Source organism: Sciurus vulgaris (genome assembly GCF_902686455.1).
Source record: "Sciurus vulgaris genome assembly, chromosome: X".
NCBI classification, from domain to species: Eukaryota; Metazoa; Chordata; class Mammalia; order Rodentia; family Sciuridae; genus Sciurus; species Sciurus vulgaris.
This window is the reverse complement of record NC_136471.1, coordinates 117,864,874-117,885,060: the sequence shown is the minus strand read 5'-3', so window position 1 is coordinate 117,885,060 and position 20,187 is coordinate 117,864,874. Positions and strand designations below refer to the sequence as shown.

General features: G+C 36.3%; 1 protein-coding gene across 1 annotated transcript in view; it reads left to right on the top strand.

The window, feature by feature from the left end:
• POLA1 (DNA polymerase alpha 1, catalytic subunit) overlaps window positions 1-20,187 on the top strand; it is a 288,381-nt gene that overhangs the window by 222,396 nt on the left and 45,798 nt on the right. Inside the window, exon 36 of the mRNA XM_079122812.1 lies at window positions 953-1,049. Within this exon, the coding sequence (XP_078978938.1) occupies window positions 953-1,049 (97 nt within the window). The remainder of the gene's footprint in view (window positions 1-952; window positions 1,050-20,187) is intronic.

The window sequence follows — 20,187 nt, the reverse complement described above, 5'->3', positions numbered from 1 at the left end:
CACAGAGTAAGACACAATACACAGTGCCCTTTTTTGTACCAGATATTGAACCCAGGAGCTCTTAACCACTGAACTACATCCCCAGCCATTTTTTATATTTTATTTAGAGACAGGATCTCACTTAGTTCCCAAGGCTGGCTTTGAACTCATGATCCTCCTGCCTCAGCCTCCTGAGCCATCGGGATTACAGGCAAGTGCCACCATACCTGGCCACAGTGCCTCTTTCAACCCTAGGAGCATCAGCATTCAACACTTGTATGCTGAATGAATACTAGTTCAGATGTATCTCTGGTGCTTTGTTGAATTAGAACTTGCCAAAGTCATGAAACATGTTTTGACATGGGTAGAATGAAAAACCTTGGTTATTTTCATTTCTTGTGCTACTTCTCAGAGGTCATAACATTGCCTGCTTAGGATTAGCACAGGGCAGTTGGTCAAGGTGTTACTCAAGTCTGTGCTTACTTCCCAATATTGTGTCTTCGAGCTAATCCCCAGCAAAGGCAATGAATTGTTACCACATATCAGAAAATTGTGTTCATAGTGCAGCAATATATGTTAAACAGTTTCAGAAATTGTTTAACTTCCTGCTAGCATGGACAGGTCCTAGTTAGGAAGCACAGTACCACTTTTCCCAATTAACAGTGCAAATTGTCACGGGTGCATAGGAATTTGCAATTTGACAAAATCAGTTTTTTGACAGCAGGGGCAATCAGTCTGCAGCTTTGCAAGTAGTAATCTATGATCGAAGTGGTAGGATTTATTCTGAATTATGAAAGGTATGTATGCTATATGAATGGGACAAACCATTAGTATGATTCTTTCCTTCTTATTCACCCCCTTTAAAAAAAATGCTGCTTGATATGGAAGTTGAAATTAGGGAATATACTCTGCTGAGAGTGATCTCCATCACCCCCCCAATAGTAGTATTCATGTATTTTCTGTTATATTGCAGTATTCTGACAAGTCCCTGTACACCCAGCTGTGCTTTTACCGGTACATTTTTGATGTGGACTATGCACTGGAGAAACTTGTTACCGATCATGAGAAAGGTACGTTAAAATACTGTAATTACCTTTGAGTTTAAAGTGGAAATTTGCATCATAAAAGCCAGACCTACTGTGTCAGGCTGTTCATGCAGCATCACATTGCTGTCTCAGAAGCAGGCTGTGGGGGCCTGTGTGAACAGAGGGATCCCCTACATGAGGGGCGGTGGCATAGGAATCCCCAGCTTTGGCCCCCACAGACTGTCTCACATTGTTCTCTATTAAAGCAAGGCTTTAGGGGAGGAACAGTACAAAAAAGGACTCGTTAATGCTATATTTTGAAAATGCTATTTTCTATAGAGTTTAGTAATTGTAATAAAGTAAGCATAGGCAACGTGATCATTGGGCCTACAAAAACCAGATATTACCACAAAAAAATAGACCTGGAGTGTGTCTCTGCTGTTCACTAAAAGCCTAGGTTCATTTTGAAAGAGAAGGATGGGGTGGAGTTCTTGTATTGCCTCCATCCTAAGAGTATATAGGTGCCTCAGCCCATATGATCAGATGCTGCCTGGAACCCTCTGCACCCGGTGTTTCCTTATACAAGACTTACAGGCACTGTGGGACTTAATGGGTCTGGGAAAAGCTTTGTTACATAACTTAAAGTATTTGAAAATGTCATGACAAGTGCATGTTTTTTCTCCTACCTGAAAATCACATTGACAACTTTTCTATTACCTGTAAAAAATAAAAAAGGCAAATTTACACATTTTTCTTATTAGTTACCTACAGAGTGTTTATGTTGTTTGTCAGTGAATATCAATTCAACATTTTGTTGGTTGGTATTAAGGCTGGAGGCAACCTCAACAGCATATAAAAACCTCCGAATATTGCTGTATTTCTTCACATAAGAATCCCCATGCTGCCCTTGATTTGGTCACACTGTTTTCAATTCCAATGATAATTGACTTCAGTTTTTCCATTTCCAAGATAGGCTAGAAATTATTTCTTAAATTGCCTTTACTAACTTGTTTTTTCTGTCCTTGGATATAAAACATTTTACAGCTGGTATAGAACTTGGTTTGGATATTAGTACCGTATTCTTAATGTTCGACAAAGACTTGGGCTATCTTTATAGTATATTTTCCATGAATTAGTGAAATTTATATAGAGAAGAAATCCCTTATGTCCATTAATAACTGGGTTTTCCATGCATGGCTAACATATGTATCGTCAATAGGTGTTTTACTTCAGCCCCCAAAGACTTTTCTTTAAAAGTGGTCATGAGTTGAGTGTAGTACTAATTTTCCAATGGATGTATTGTGTGTTTCTATTGGGCCAGTTACATTCTTCTGGTTATCAGTATATTACCATCTGCTCCCCCATTACTCCTTTCTGAATCTGGCCATCCTAGGTTCTTCTCTAGATGTTTTTAGACTCCAAGGGGATAGAATCCTTCTCCATACAGCTCTAAAATTCCTTTCTGAGAAGGTGAATCAGTCTTTCATGATGAGGAGTTTTTTAAAAGTCTGGTGACTCTTGGAGACATGGAGAGAGAGGAGTGATCTGGAAAGTCACTGGGGATTTATTCTACCTTTTTTCAAAAATTTTTTGACATTTGTTTGTTTGTTTATTTGTTTATTTATATGTGGTGCTGAGAATCAAACCCAGTACCTCACACATTCCAGGCAAGTGTTCTACCACTGAGCCACAATCCCAGCCCTATTCTGCCTTCTTGGAGAACATTGAGGAGTATAGATTATTTCCCTGGAAAATAGGAGATAATATAGTAGTCACCTAGAATTTTCTTGCTTTGCAAAAGGGGACAAGTATTTTCAGGATCCAAACACTCAATGCAGTCTATTGTTGTCCCATTTTGTAGTATGTTTAAGAATGGGGATAGCTTTTTTGTTGTTTATTTCTAATAAATACACTACCCAGCAGTTCAGGGCAAAAAAATAGTACTAAGGGAATTATTAACAAATTCTTTTATGTGTCAGAAGGCTAAAGAAAATAAAACAAGAAGGGTACAAAATGTAAGTGTCTGACAGAAGGAACTTCATGAAATGTTCTGAAAGCCTTTTTGTTTTACTTATTGAATTTTAACTGTTGAAACTTTTTCTTTGAACTTCCTCTTGCTTATTTATTATTCCTAAGTTACAGTTTAAGAAGGAGCCAGTTAGCTGATATTTATGTGCTTTGGGCATTTTCAGATCCTACAGTGATGCTAATTGGTATTATGGTATTTGTTAGCAGTGGGATTTCAACAGAAATTCTGGGTCGTGCTTACCAGTGGTCCACAAGCAGAAGTTTCCTAACACGTAACATCTGATAAGCTGTCTCCTGAGAGTTGCTTGGGGCATACTAAAGATCCAAATACATGGATCCTGTGCCTAGATACTCTAATTCTGAAGGTGAGAGGTAAAGCTTTAGGAAGCTATAACTTTTAGAAAGTATTCCCAGGTAATTCTGATGTGCATCCAAGTTTGAGAACCCCTGTTCTGCACCCTGAACAGATTAGTTGTATGGTTTTCAAATAAAAGATAATTGAATGTAAGTTGTAATTCATTGGGGAAATTTGGGGAGCAAGTATATTCCTGTAGTTCAGAGGAGAACAATTACAGGGGGAAAATTCATACATTTAAATTAGTATATATAAAATTCACTTGTCCTTTTAAAAGTTGGAATGAAATTTTCTCTTCTGATTTGCTATTCAAGAGAGACCTGCTATAAAAAATGAATTTAAAATCTGTGGGTACCAGAAGGCAAATATATTTATTCAATTTGGACCAAGGCCAGAACACCAGTAGACGTTAACATCAGAAGTCCTATGAAAAATGATAGTTGTTACACACACAGTTATATCATTGAGAGTGGAATCTAAGTATCATCTGTCAACAAGTGCCCTGTAACTAGAGTGTGAAGTATTTACAGTAGAATCTCCTTTACTGTCAGTACCCTAGCAACATTTCCTTTGCTAAGATTGTTTTACCATTTCCATTATAAAGCCCATATTTTAAGGGTTGTAACTGGATGGTGGTTTTAATTTTTGTTTGAAACTTGGCAATTTGACTTGGAAAAAACATGTACAAATTATTTGAAAGAGGTTTATTTATTTTTACAGTGAAAAGTAGCTCTGTCAAAGCTTTTTCTGCGCTTTGCTTTCAAACGAAAGTTTACAGGCCATTAGTCCATAATGTGAATTAACCCCATTTGGTATTTTTCCCTTTCCTTTAAAATGGTAAAAGACTGTTATTCACTTTGGTGAAGTGTTTACTGCATATTCACTGTAACTACATAACATTTTGAAAATCTTATTTCTGTGGGACTTTGCATTATTATTGTAACTGCTCCAGAATGTACACAGATGACATAATGGATCCAAAGGAGATTTTAGAGGAACACAGTAGCAATATATGAAGTAAAAAATCCATTTCCAGAATGGCAGCATGAAATGGTCTTGTACGACTGCTTCATCCCATGGTGCCTTGGCCTGAGTAGGGATAAGTGAACAGTTGGGGAAACCTGGATCAGTTCAAATCTTTGTCCAGTGGCCTAAATTAAGTCTGCTTAAAAATGCAAGAGGGAAAAAAGTCTCCTACTTTTCTTAAGTAAACATTTTGTTGTTGTTTATTCAGCAATAGTTAAAAAACAATATATGTACATGTAGATCCTATTGTGTATTGAGTGCAATGCCTCTTGGCAGAGAAAGCAAGATGGATGGTTGATAGTCCCTGCCCTGGAGGAACCAAGAGTGTGTTGGGGACGTCAGTTTAAACAACCTGGTTTAAGACTAAAACAACCTGGTCATATTGCTTTAGAGGCATAGAGGGAGACACTAACTCCATTTTTACTTCAGGGTTTTGTCTTATTTCTAGAAAGAAACGTTTTTTCTGTTCGTATTCTCTCTTAGCAGATGCATATGTCCTCTGATTCTGTGACAGCTAATGATAGTAGGATATTAGTAGGATTAGTTTGCTAGAGCTGCCATAACAAAGTACCACAGACTGAGTAGCTTCAACAACAGAAAATAATTTCTTCTCAGTTCTGGAGGCTGGAAGTCTGCGATCAAGGGGTTGTGTCTTCTAAGACCTTTGTCATTGACCTGCAGATGGCATTTTCTCCTTGTGTTTTCACGTGGTTTTCCCTCTGAACCTAATTTCCTTTTCTTATTCTGATACCAGACATATTGGATTAGGGCCCACCCTAAAGACCTCACTTTCACTTAGTTACTCCTTTGAAGACTCTTTCTCCAAAAACAGTCATATTCTAAGGCATAAAGGGTTAGGAGTTCAATACTACTTCATGATGAATTCTGGGAGATACCATAACAGTCTACTTGATGAATTTTTCTCCTTTGAACACATTGCATTTGTCTCTGCCAGAATTTGAACACTGGGATTTAGGATTCTGTTGAAGAAAGGAATTGGAGTTGCAGGTTGAAACTGCAAGATGGTGATTTAACCTTATAAATAGCATCCGTTCCTACAACATGTACAGTCAGAAAAACTAGAAATTATACTCCATTTATGTATGATTTATCAAAGTGCGTAAATGCATTCTACTGCCATGTAACTAATTAGAACAAATAAAAAATTTAAAAAGAAACCTGACTTCTCAATGGGAGTGTTTTCAGACCTAGATGGAGTGTCTTTAGATCACCTGTTTCTTGCAAAGGGCTATGGGCAAGCCTCCTGTTCCCCAGACTCCTGAGCCCCATCTGTAAAGATTACTGTGCTGTGCTTGCTTCTCTCAATCAGATGAAATCTTGCATTCACTTCTCTTGAGCTATGGTCTCACCTGCTTTCTTTACTTGATTTTTTTCTTAAACTTTTCAGTTTCTTGTTATTGCCTCTTTTTCTATTTTTTTTTTTCTTTTTTTAACTTGGAATTGAACCCAGAGGACTCAACCACTGAGATACATCCCCAGTCCTTTTTATTTTATTTTTATTTTGAGACAGGATCTCACTAACTTGCTGAGGCTGGCCTCCAACTTGCAATCCTCCTATCTCTGACTCCCACTGGAATTACAGCTGTGCACCACTATGCCTGTGTTTGTCTTTTCTTTTTGCCTGATGGTAACATCTGCAAGGCATTTATTTCTGTTAATGCCACCCAGAACTAGGCTGTCCCTTTATAAGGTACTTAATAGTTTCCTATTGTCCTTTCACATATGTAACATAGGTCCTCACAACAGCCTTGTGAGGCAGCAGTGGATAACACCCATTATATTGATGAAGAAATTGAGTTATGTAAATGTCCCCTTTATGTTCCCATAGCCCCCTTTTGAGTGCCATTCTTATAGAACTTGTCCTGAATTATTCCATTTAACATTCTCTTTCACTCAGTTCATTGAGACAGAGGGTTGTATCTTGTGTGTCTGTGCTTTTCCCCATTGTAGCCAGTTCACTAAATAATTTGGTGAAAGAATTGTTAGTGGAAAATAAGATCACACAAGCAATTTTAAGGATTTTAGAAGAATCGGTCTTAGGAAATGCTTCTGTCCATTACTGAGGAGCAATTTGAAGCAAAGTTGTAGAACCTCCTATAGTGTTTGGCTTAAACGCACGTGTGCTATAAATTGAAGTTACGAAAGTTCTTGACATTTGCAGATTAAATGTGTTGCTTCAACTTTTTGCAAGTGATACTAAAGGTAAGTGATAAGTTGTATCTGTCATTTTGCTGATACCAAATTGGAATTGAATGGAAAGAATATCAAGTCACTTGCTGGACATGGTGGTACACACCCATAATCCTAGAGATCTGGAAGGCTGAGGCAGGAGGATTGCAAGTTCAAGGTCAGCCTTGGCAACTTAATGAGACCCTGTCTCAAAATCAGAAATAAAAAAGGCCAGGGATGTAGCTGAGTGGTAGAGCACCCCTAGGCTTAAATTTCCAGCATCCCCCACCCCCCCCCCCCCCCCCCCACCAAAAAAAAGCAAAGAAAAAGAATATAAAGTTGCTTAACAAATGACTGAGTCACGCTATCTGCTCCTCACTCATACTACCACAGGGTTCTGGCTATCAGCTAGTTATAAAGTAGTGATTATTTTATTACCTCTTAGAAAATGGTCTCCAAAGAAAGACAATAGCTGGTACTGAAAAGTGAAGGTGTCTAAAAAATTGGTGTATTTTTTAAGCCAGAAAATAAGAGTTTTAGAGAAGAAATTCTAGGCAGGTTCCTTTTCAATGTGAAGAATTCCTGCTGTATTTCCTAAACTGCTAAAGCCAAAGCAAAAGAGTTTTATCATTGCTAGAAGTATTGAAATAAAAGTAGCCTAGAGCCCCTGAAGTTCTTTCTCAGCCAGTTGACATTTTTAGAATTTGCTTTTTAAAATCCTTACAAGGCACTCTAAAAAGGGCTGTGTCAGCTTGGTCCATTTAGTCTTACACCATTTTGGGGTTTTTTTTTGTGGGGGGGGGGGGGGTACTGGGGTTTAAACCCAGAAGCCCTTTACCACTGAGCCACATCCCCAGCCCTTTTTAAATTTTTTTTTTTTTTAATTTTGAGAGAGTGTCTTGCTAAGTTGCTGAGGCTGGCCTTGAACTTGCAATCCTCCTGCCTCAGCCTCCCATGTCACTGAGATTACAGGTGTTTGCCACTGTGCCTGGCGTATGCCTCTTTTTAAAGCCCATTCGTGTTGTTTTATTCCACTGAAAAAACTATTTTTGGTTTTTTGGAGATGAACCCTTTCTGTTTTTTTTTTTTTTTTTAAGAGCTAATAGCAGGTAAAGTATGCATAAAACAATTCACACCTACTAAATACATAGAAAAGTAAGCAGAAATTCACTTAAAGCATCTATTCTTAAAATTCTATCTTTTATCATTGTGAAAACAGTTTTGTTTATAAAAATAGGTTTTGAGATGGGTAACTTTAAACTCAATTTTCCTTTGATTTTATTTTCTTGCAAATAACTAATGTGGGGTTTGTTTCTTTTAACAGTTCCATTGATGAGTTTAAGGGAAGTTTTATGGTAGGAGGCTCTAACTTGGCAATTAAGAATAGTTAGCCACCTGTTCGTGATTAGGAAGTGATTGTAGAACTCTAAAGAATTTCGAAAACAGGAAAGTGGGAGGTTTTTGTTGTTATTGTTAGATGTTAACTTAGTTTTACTGTTTAAAAGGAAAATACAATGTAATGCTAAAGTACAAAACTAAGTAACAATTGTGATTTAATTTGTAGTGATATGCAAGGTGGAAAAATTAAGGAACACTAGAATTTTATAGTCACTGGATTTTAGACCATTTTTATTTTCTCCTTTATACTGTTATCTAATTCCTAAATTATATAATCTGATCATGTACTGATTTTATAATAAAAAATTAGAAGCACCAAAATATTACAAAGAAATAATTTTACTCAACTTGAAATAATTATTCAAACAATTCAGCAATTGAGGGGAAAAAAACAACATAGAAATGAATTCAGAACAGCTTTTTTTCTCTATGCAGTTTTTTCCAAGTTGAACCTAAGAACTTGTTGCTCAAAGTGTGATCAGTATACCAGCAACGTCAGCATCACCTGGGAGCTTGTTAGAAATGCAAAATATTGGGCCCTCTCTAGATCTACTGCATCAGCATCTGCATTTTAACATGATCCCCAGGTGATTCCTAGGCATAATTCCTAGGCATTAAAGTTTAAAAAGCACTAATATAAACTATTCATCCTCTTAATAATTAAAGCCTAATTTCAAATCCTTCCATTTTATTCATTCATTGATTAGGGCCACCCTTTTGGTAAAATTTTAAAACAACATACACAAGGGACAGATGGGCTGCCCAAGTTTAAGATAGAATTTGTATCACAATCAGATCTTTTGAAATATATTTTGTAATTAAGCTAAAAAGGTAGTTTTCTGACAAAGGCTGGGAGAGGGGACAAAAGCAAGAAAGCATGAGCTCTTCCACTTTGTTTCTTCTTTAACTAGAAGGAACAAGGGAGGAGTAAATTAGGATTTTCAAAATAGCTTTCAGCGTCTCAAGATTAGTGGCTTATAAAAGAGAGAAGTGGATTGTAGTTCTACACCCTCTTACATACATTCTGGACCTCATTAGAACATTGATTTAGAATGTTTGTAAAGATTTCAAGACCTTGAACTAGATTTTTGTAAATGGAAACCAGATTCTTTTTCTTATATTTTGGTACCAAAAAGTTTACTTTGAAATTTACTTTTCCTACTGTTGCTGACTTTTATGTGCAGTGTTTATGCTCATCACAATAAGGACAAAGTTGTTATTTCCATTGGCAGCATGGAGCCCCATCACACTGCTTTGTTTTTCAGAGAACTGCCCGCTTTGTTTTCATTTTTGTTTTATTTTTTAACAAAAACGACTTTATGATGAAACAGAGGAAGAACTACATTTTGCAGGAAATCATCACCTTAATTGCTTTGCCCAAAAGTAGAAGTGCCTTCCATGTCTCTGTACGTTTTCTGTTATCTTCTTTCTGATAGTTAAAGTAATATATGAAAGTTGCCATGTGTTTGGGCAGCAAACTTCTGGATTCTGTTATGTGTCTTTTCTTTAAGGCCATTTCTGTAAATATGCACTCATCCTTTGCATTTTTGTACGCTGGGATCTAGAGGCATGCTATGATAACAGCCATGTGACTTAATTATACCATCATTTCCCATTACTCTCTTCTCAATGGGCAGGTTCCTTTCCTCTTTCGTAGTAGTGAGTACAGCAGCACAAACAAAAGTACCAGTGTTGCGTATCTAGGCGATAAAGTGGTGGTTGGTGGTCTTCATTTGCAAAACATATTGTTATTTTTGGAGGGATGAAAGTGGGAAGAACCTGATAATCGATTTTCTTTCATGTTCTTTTTAAAAATACACTTCTGTCACCAATGAGGGAAAAATATTAAACAATTTTCAAGCAGTTAGATCATAATGTGAGCTAATCACTTTATTTTGAAGAAAAGTATTTTTAAACAGTTGAGCTAGTGAATTTACTTTTAAAATGTATTGTGCTTACACAGTAGATGGTTTTATTTCCATGATGTTTTTTACTACATAATTATACATCTTAATTACGTAATTACTATCATAATTATTATGTAATTGCATGTACTTCCACTAATTACAAAATCAGGAAGTGTAATTATCTAGTAAAAACTTTATGAAATTTCATGCACTAAAATTACTTAAAAGGCTATTCCAGTGGTCTAGTGGAAGGCTTTCCATGGTTAGTCATCTTAGTTATGACTTTAGAAGTTGAACTCATAGACCAGGACAAGGAGGACTACAAACAGACCAACACTAAACTGAGTCTCATAGGTAAGATAGTCTCTACCCTTTTTGAATTAAAGTCAAGGAGCATTTTAATTTCTTTGTGACTATGGGTTTGTGGTATGAACATGTTATGTTTGAGGTAGCTATCACATAAGTCAATGAAAAGGGCAGTTATTTCTTAGGAAAAAAATTGATTAGTATAATTGACAATCAAGACATTTAGGTTACAGAACAGCCAGGCCTTCTGTAATTTTATAATGTGAATGACTCATTTAGCTCTCTCTGCCTTTAAAAGCAATAATAATAGTAATATTCACTATTTTGGTTTGTTTAGTTTGGACAGGATTTTTTTCCAGTTTGTGTTTATATTTATTAAGACTTGAGCAAACATATCAAAAGAGTACATTTTTTTCTACTACTTGATGTCAAAAGCAGCTTTTGAGATATAAACATAAATGCACAAACATGTAACATCAGACCCTAAATCAAGACAGAAGGTTTAATTCAATAAAGCTATGATGCCTTTACCATTCAAAACGACATACAAATTGCACAGTGAAACAATAGTCATGACAGCAAATTAGATATGACATCTAAATTACACTACAAAGAGAAATCCCAGAACCATTTTTTGGTCTGTAGAAGTCTATTTTAGCCCAGGTTTAAAACCCAATCTAGAGACTGTTTTATTGTCTAAGTGGGGTAATGTTGTAGAAGACTAATTGGAGGTTGGTTGAATTAATTGCACATTAATTAGGAGGGAAAGGCTTATAATACTCATGGCAGAGAAGAGAGTAGATCCTTTAAGTATCATGATGGAATGTACTGTAAGTTTCAGCAATGAATATTAATCACTTCTTGGCCTTTTGGCTGAGATGAAGTGTAGGAATTAATATCAAATGATCAATATTTGTGTAACATATGTTATCTGTTATGACATAACCTAAATAAAGCACTTGGGGGTTAGAAATGGTTATACTAAGTTTTCTTTCCCCCAAATTAGTGTTTTTCATTAGAAGTATATTGAAATAAGCACTTAAACGTATCACAGCAACTTCTTTTGAAAAGGCAGTCTTAAACTTTAAAAGGTTCAGCTCTGTAGTCTTAGAAGCAGATGACATTCCATTTCCTCTATAAAGACATACTCTTCGTAACTTTATCAGTTATTGACTTTGTGACTTTTTATACCAGCTAAAATTTCTAATGTGATTTTTAAAAAGTTAGTGAACAATATGAAAATACCAGTCCCATTTGCTTCAAGCAAATTTTAGAGAATTTATAGTCATCAGAAGGATTTCATGGTCTCAGAAATGTTTAGGATTTAAACAGGTTTAGTCTGACTCTGGTATTTTTCTCTTGTTAGGTAGGGATTCTTTTTAAATTGCATATTCTTCTCTTCATTTACTTAGCCTAGAATTTAATGTCTTAATCATTTCTTATTTGCCTTAACTCTATTGCAGTAACATTTCTTCTCATGGTTTCAGACGTGTTTAAGCTCTCCCTGAGAGAGGCAGCACTGCCTCTCATATATCCTCTTAATTTTTTGTTTTTATGGTCGATGTTTTCTTTTCTTTCTTTCTTTTCTTTCTTCTTTTTTTTTTTTTTTTTTTTTTTTGTAACCAAATGCTTGTGTTGTACCAGAGCAGCCTTTAATGGTTAAGTATTTGCTTAGTCCTCATCTTTCCCATTACAGTGCAGATTTCATCTTGAAACTGACATAATGTTTAAACTGACTTTGTTTTATTTTGCTTTGCTTTCTTGCTTTTCATCTAAATTGATATATGTCTTCATTGTCCTGTATAATTCTTTAAATTTTTCATAATTATCTCAGGGAATCAACCATAACTTTTGAAGTCTAATAATGGTCTTATGATGTCTCTGGTTACCCTTCAGCCCCAGGCCCAGATCTGATCTTGATTTTCACATTATTAGTCAGTCCCCATTTATTGTTTTATGTAGTACTGTCACGTCTATAATGCTACCCCTTATATACAAAGAAAAACCCATCATTGAGTTGGCTCATTCCTAAAGTAGTTCTTCCTGTAGTTGTCATGAATTTATTCAGATTCATCTGCATTCTCTTACCTTGTATCCAGGAAGACATGTAACTAGACAGAATTAGCTGCCTGTCATTGCATTAAATTGAGTTAACATTAATTGAATTCTCCCTGGTTAAAGGCCCTGGGAAACCTTCCTCTCCTTGGTCTATGAGCCCTGCATGCCTTAGTTCCATCCCTTGGAACTTAAGACTTGAACTAGCCGTGTTCCAAAAAAGATAGGTTTACTGGCTAATTTTACATATTGATGTACTTTACTTGTTTTAAGAAGTTATTGTAAGCCCAAATTCACAAAAAGGATCACAAAACCAGGTCTGTGTGTCTTTTTCTTTGTCCCCTTTTCTTGCCTTGCATTTCTACCCAGTTTTCTCAGTGAGTATTTGTTGAGTCAGTCTCTGCCCTATATGATATGTAAAGGACACAATTGCGAACAAGACCTGGTTCCTACTTCTAGACTTCTAGAGGTGATACTACTCTGTGTGTGTGTGTGTGTGTGTGTGTGTGTGTGTGTGTGTGTGTGTGTTTCTAGGGATCAAACCCAGGGCCTCCTGCATGCTAGGCAAGTGCTCTACCACTAAGCCATGCTCCTAGCCCTAGAGGTGATACTGCTTCTGATGACTTGCTTATTCAAATATTCATCCTCTAAATACCTATTTTTTAAAGGGCTTTATGCTTTCTTTTTATTTTTGCAGTGCTGGGGATCAAACCCAGAGCTTCACACATGATACTACTGAACTACACCTCCAGCCCTTAGGACTTTACTGTTTTATGGAGACCACTCACATCCATTATCTTTTACTTTTTCCTATCCAGTCCTATTAGATAGGCTTAGTTGGCATTTTTCAGATGAAAAAAACAACCTCAAAGAGATGAAACGACCCTCTGAAGGTAGCAAAGCTCTTTCTGTTATGTTAGAGCTATCCTGCTCTTAATCTATTAGGGAAACTTCAGCCTGGGGACAAATGTCTCTAATACAAGGGAATGGTACGAAGATTCACAGAATCTGAGCGTGTGCTTCAGGGAAAGTTTTCCTGGTAGAGATGGAATTGGAGTTGGGCTTTGGAAAGTGGTGAGATTTTAATAGACATAGATTCAGTCATGTACTCTGAGACTAAGTTTTTTTCTTTCTCACTTTTCTTTAAGCTCGCTTGCTTATCTACCTCTTACAAATTAAAAAAAAAAACACATCTGACAAATGCATGATGATTTTAAAGCATATCTGAATTGGAACTTAGTCGAAAAGTGCTTACTAAAGAAGCTGGCCTGTGTAAAGCTTTAAGCCTAGGACTGTAATACTGGGAGGACAATCACTCTTCGCTCCTGGATATAACCAAGGGTGATACATTGAAATAAATTGATCCATCCTTCAGGATACATCTGTCAAAAGTATATCAAAATGTTTTCCTATCTTAAATAATTTAACTCAGAATATAATAATGTAAGTATTTTGACATGAAAATGTTACATACTGTGATACATCCACTTATCTTAAATCTTTAGCTTTAAAAGAAAAAGAAGTGTCAGGCAAAACAAAACAGAAATAGGAATTAAAAGGAATGAATGACAGACTCTACTAGTTTTATTTAGAAGATAAAAATAAAGTTCTATTAGCATTGTTGACCATAGGATATGAAAATGTTTTACTTAAAACATGATTGTTTTAACTAATGTGGTGAAAGTATAAGCATATGTGGGGCCTGTTTATTAGTCACTGTTTACTACTGATATAACTCCTATGTTTTATTGGCATATTATAAATTGTTTTACCCCCAAAAAAAGCATTGATGCTGAAGAGTCAATCAAATCCAAGATAAAGGAGTTTGAACCTGAGTCTGTTAAAGCACACTCTGGTCTCTGTTAGTGAAGGCTTTATCACTTTTAACAAATGTGCCACAGTAAATTTATTAGTATGCTACAAAGAAATTTTCAAAATAATTAAGACTAAACTACACTTGTCAAAATAAATGAATGAAATACAATTTTGAATCATCTTTCTTCACTTATGGCTCATTTACATAATTCAGTAACTTACACAGGAGTCTTTCAGTCATTGGTGTGAATTAGCAAGGTTCTGCTATTCCTTGTTGTACAGGCAGGAATTATCCTACCATGTAATTAGCTATTCCAGACATGGACTAACGGGAAATACCAAAGGGCACAGCAAAATCTAAAGAGACAAGGCAGGGAATCTAAAGACAAGAGACAATCAAAGACACCCAACAAACTCAAGCTGGTAGACCACAGGGAATTCTGAATGAAGCCTCTTAATTTATTTTGAGAATAAGAAATCAGTAGTATGAGAGAAATCTCAACAAGATTAGCTGACTAAGCCTACTTAAAAAAAATATCTCTATAGTGCATGGTGCGCCAGGTTAACCACTCCTGTTTGTTAGTCTGTATACAGCTCAACAAATAGCCGGCAAAGCTTTTCATGGGTATATAGTGGCTTTCCATTGAGGTTTTCACTCTTTGAAGGAGGTCGTTTATACCAATGAGATCTGTAGATGCAAATTGCTTTCCCTATATGTGAGGGGTCATTCCTTTCACAGCCCACTTGCTCATCTCTTTTATAGAGGTTTTGTTATTTTTGTACTGCTCCCAAAGGAATGATGGGAATTGTGCCCCACCCCCCACCTAACTTAGCATCCAAATCTTTTTCCTCCAGCTCTGTGAAACTTTTGTGTGCTGATCTTTGGGAACAAAACAAGCTGTTGGCAGCAGCCTTTAGCTCTGAATCAGGAAACTTTTTTCCTTCTTTCAACCTAAAATATCTCTTTAGATTTGCCTCTTTTGCTCACCTTATTCTAAGTAAATACCTTTTTCATTACAGCAGTGTCACTGTAATGTGCTAGGACATGTGGGAAATTCTTGGAAGCAGCGTCCTCAAAATGTCATTTTTAGTTTGGCTCCAAAATGGTGTAAGCTCATAGGAACTAGAACAGAGAAAGTGAAGGGAACAATTTAAGGGTTAGTTACAAAAGCCTAACTGATCTCATCACTGAAGCAGAGGGAAAACTAATACCTGTCTTTTGCCTAGGCTTAAGGAATCACAGACATTCAAATGTTCTAACCTTTAGGTAGGAGGAACTTCAGGGACACTGTGTGAGTGCTCTGTAAATATTTGTTGTTTCCTTCCTCCCTCCCTTCCTTTCTTCCTCCCTTCCTTCCTTCCTTCCTCTAGTATTTGTTCAGCACCAAGGGTGCTGACCTGGGCTTCTCAAAGGCAGTATAGGGTAACCCAGCTCTTGCAGCCAAGACTCAGTGCAAGTGTTAGCTTTCTATGCCTTAATAGATAATAAAGTTGGGATGTGTGACTTAACCCCTGTACCACCACACTATAAAACTGGAAGGATAACAGCATCTACCTCCTAGGTTTCTAAATTAAACAGATTAACGTAAATGGGGCAATGCGTAAAATGCCTTGAACAGTGCCTGGTACATGATAAGCATGTCAGTTGGTTTTATTATTTCTGATAATAACATTTTGTTCAAAGCACTATTATAGTACTTAGTATTCTACTTACTGTTACTGAATTGCTTTCTGCAGCCTGTCAATGACCATATTTTGTTCAGATTTGTGTCACCAAATGCTAATGTACAGTGCTAGACATGTGGCAAATGTTCCATTCATATTTACTGAATGTCTCCAGTATGAAAGAGCCATGGTCCCTACTCTCAATGAGCTTAAAATCTATCTTGATAGCTCTTTTTTCAGGGATTTTGCGTGGTGTGCAGGGGTGTGGGATACTGGAATTGAACCAGAGGCACCACTGAACTACATCCCCAGCCCTCTTTATTTTTTATTTTGAGACAGGATCTTACTAAGCTGCTGAGGCTGACCTGGAATTTCAGTCCTCCTACCTCAGCATCTTGAGTAACTAGGATTACAGGCATGTACCACCACACCAGCAGTTTTCTTATTTTTTTTAAATACCATTCATAAAGTAAATGAAAAAAGATAAATTTAATTTTTAGTTATTTGTTCTTAATGGAAGAAATTGAAACACAAATAATCCACAAACACTTCTGGTTTTTGCCTGTCATTTTGGCATATTTTCCACTAATACTAAATAATCAGTGATAACAATTGACTCTTTTCTAGGGAGAGTAAAGAAAAGTTGTGATTGTGTACAGAAAGTCAGCCAAAGCAAATTCCAACTGTACCTTTTAGCAGAATAATTCTTAACCAAGGTGTATCCATTGCACTTTTAGAAATGACTGGGGACAAGGCAGCTATGTATTTAAAAGCTCCACAGGTGATTTTGTTGCACACCCACAGTTATGAGAATCTCTGAGTTAGTGAAACTCTTCAAACTTTAATATTGCTTCTTGTCAAATATGCATTAAGTCTGACTTTGATATAGAAAAGACTGGGTGGCATCTAGATAACAATTTAAATAGACACTAGAAAGGAAAATGAAGTCAAACACAAGAATATTTCCTAGATAAAGGAAGCATTTATGGTGCTATATGAGCTAATATAACATCAGAGATAAAGTGAAAGAAAAAATAGTCTAGAGAAAAGTAAGCAAGAAGAAACTGTTCTCTGGTAATGAGCAAACTGAAGATGAAATAAATGCATTTCAACAAAATTGGCTATAAAGCACATGTTATTTTCCCCCATTAACTTACATCATACAACTAGGAAAGGCTGCTGGAGAGAGTGGGGGATCCTTGAGGAGACAGGATGGGTAAGTGAGAAGGTATAAAAGTGGAGGCTAACTCAATTGTCATACTTAGGTGCCTCCACCGTTTGATTTTCTGGAACCTTTTCCCACTTCCTGTCTTCTACATGCCTTGAATCCCAGATGGATGGATCCTGGGAGAAGCATCTTTCTTCAGGTTTCAAAATGTTACCCATCCTCCAAGTTGCCTGGGACAAGATGGTGGTAGTAGTAGTAGTAGTAGAGGCTTTAGGAGGATACCCCTGGGTGCCATGGTCATGTCTTGGGGTTACCAGTTTTGTGATCCTGGAACTAGTCTCAGATCACCCCCTTTTGCCTTGGTGCATTGGGACTGCACCTTGTTGGTACCCTCAGATTATACTTCTCACTAGTCCCTTGGCAGGCTTTAGCTTATGTGGTTTCCCTGCCTAGATTGCCAGCCTCAATCCAGTTTTTATGTACTGGTATTCTGGTCATATTTTAAGGCCTCACAACTAGAAGTAATCTTTTTCCTGCAGTCCTGAACACTGTCTCTCCTACAGTATAACTCTTTGAGAACAAGTGCCATACTTGTTGCATATTATTGCATGTCTGATGGCAACTTGCATGTGATAGGAGCCTAATAAATGGTGTGTGGAATTGTTTTCTAGAATGTAGCTTTCTGAGTCATCTTTTATCTTCTATTTCCCATCATACCCTTCAACTATATCATAAAATGTTTTCCCATCCACATACCTATACTTCATTGAACATTTAACCCATACCATCTCCTCACTGCACATGGACTTAATTCCCACCTACATTTGCCTGCTTTCTGACAGTTCCCACCAGAATTGGGCTATGATATCATGCATTGTCAGAGTACATAAATTCCAGCCTACTCATTCCTTTGTTTAGACCTTTAGTTTCTATTAATTAAATTGATATTGTGTTACGTTAGTGGAATAAATTTAAAGAATCTGAGAAGCATACTTCAAATGAAGACTGTCCTTGCCCAGACCCATTCCTTCCTCCCCCAGAACATATATACATATGATAGCAACTGGCCATTATGCTTGCACGTTTATCTACTGATAAACTGTTCTAGCTCTTTATTGGCATTGCCATCTTTGAATTTCTTCCAGCATTCCAACAAATTTGTGATTTAGTTGGCTAGCCTTTATTGTATCTTGAAATGTCTGGAGGCTGACTCCAGATAGCTCTCCTGAAGTTGGGAATGTAAGGAACTGCTGAGAGACTTGCACACTGGTCTTCTGTTATCTCCCCCTGGGACCCTCAGTGGAGCAGTATGCAGACACACATACTGATGGCAGTTTAGGTTTGTAAACAGTACTATATTAGTAGGCTGGGGCTAGTGGGGGGAAATAGTGAGCCCACAAGAGATTTAGAGATACCTGTGTCTTGGGTATAACCTTCAAGTAACAGTAACAGTAATCATTGCAGGAGACTGAGCAAGTTAGAAAATCTATTCCTGGTTTGCCGCTGACTCACTTTGCGGCATGGGCAAACCATTATTACTCTTTGATTTCGTTGTCTTATTTGTTCAAAAAAGGAAAAATAGCATGTGTTTAAAAAGTGCTCTGAAATTCCTCTGAAAGAGGCCCGTAAGTGCAAAGTACCATTGTTGTTGTTGTTATTATTATTATATTATTATTATTATTATTAGTGTTCTATATGATTTCGTTTTATGCCATGTAAGTCACAGATGTTTCAATTCTTCTCATTGATGAATTATAGAACACTTTCATCTCATTCTCGTTCATAGCATTGATAGCAGTTTAGTACATCTTTGTTTTAGCCACAATTAAAGTATATGTCCAAAATAGTTCTCATTAATAAAATATACTTACCAAATTAAATATATCTATACTACTTTCTATTGTTTTTTTTTCCTCCTCAAAAAATGTGGTTACCAACAACTACTAAATGAGACCTTTAATTACTGCCAATCTTCTCTTGAAAGTAACAGTGCTTATCTTGAGTAGTTTGAACTGTAAGTGGTATTCAGTACACAGTGGGGTTGTAATACGATTATGAAGTGTACAAAGTTAGTGATAAATAAGCATGATAAACCATATATTTGTATTAGAAATAATATTTGAATTATCAACTGAATAAAAAGGCTGCAACTGCTGGCTTCTTGGGGTGGGCATATGATAAAAATAAAATATAAGTACACTTGGAATAAAAAATTTTACACACTTCCATATATATACAATACAGCAACCTTTTAAATTTTAATGAGCTTTTGAATATATAACATTTAAATTACTGGGAAAATTAAGATTTGCTTTGCTTTCTGATAGATTTTTCAAAATTGTGTGTGTGCTTTTTTTAATCTCTTAGCTTATTCATCAGTAGAGATTTGATTTTTCTGTAAGAATATTAAAAATTTTCTTGTCTTTTTTTTCCTTTTCAAGTGTCAATGTTTTAGTAATTAACATTGTGAACTTCATTTCTATTTCACCAAGAGGTTCAATGAGGAGTAAATTGTGTGCTTGTATTTATAATAGTGTTATAAGGTGTGGGGCCCTGGGTAGGAAGTATAGCTGCCATATGGTCTTAAAAATCAGACCTACACCATATATGTCATTCTAAATTATTTAGTTTGATTAAAGAATACTTAAAATTTTTCATTAGTTGTGAATATTTTTAATGTGGAGAGTTCCTTTAAAAAGGCACATTTTGCCAGGTGCAGTGGCACACACCTGTGATCCTCGCCACTCAAGAGGCTGAGGCAAGAGGATCACAAGTTCAAGGCTAGCCTAGGAACTTGGCAAGACTGTGTATCAAAATTAAAAGGGCTGGGAATATAGTTCAGTGCTTTCTTTTAAGAAATCAGCATCTGGCTAGATTAGGTCAACATTCTGAATGGCTACAATTTGTGAAGGTGAGTAGCAGCTAAGCAGTTTAGACAGAACATGGATTATTCAGTTTACCATAGCCTTAGTACATCCCACTTCATTCATTTCTGTTCCCTGTGTGGCTACTGAAGGCCTTTGTTTGCTAGAAATATCTGCATGCTCCCCATCCTTTTTTTAACCAGAAAGGAAAAAGGAAGGGAAAGAATAAGAAGATATAAGACTTTGGGATTTAAACAGTAAAAGATATAAAAATGCAAAAAAAAAAGATGTATAAATCATATGAAGATACTTATTAAATAACCATAAGCTTGGACTTTAAAGTCCAAATCATATAAAAAGATGAAACATAGTAACTAATCCTCTCTATCATGTAGTTTTCACAGCA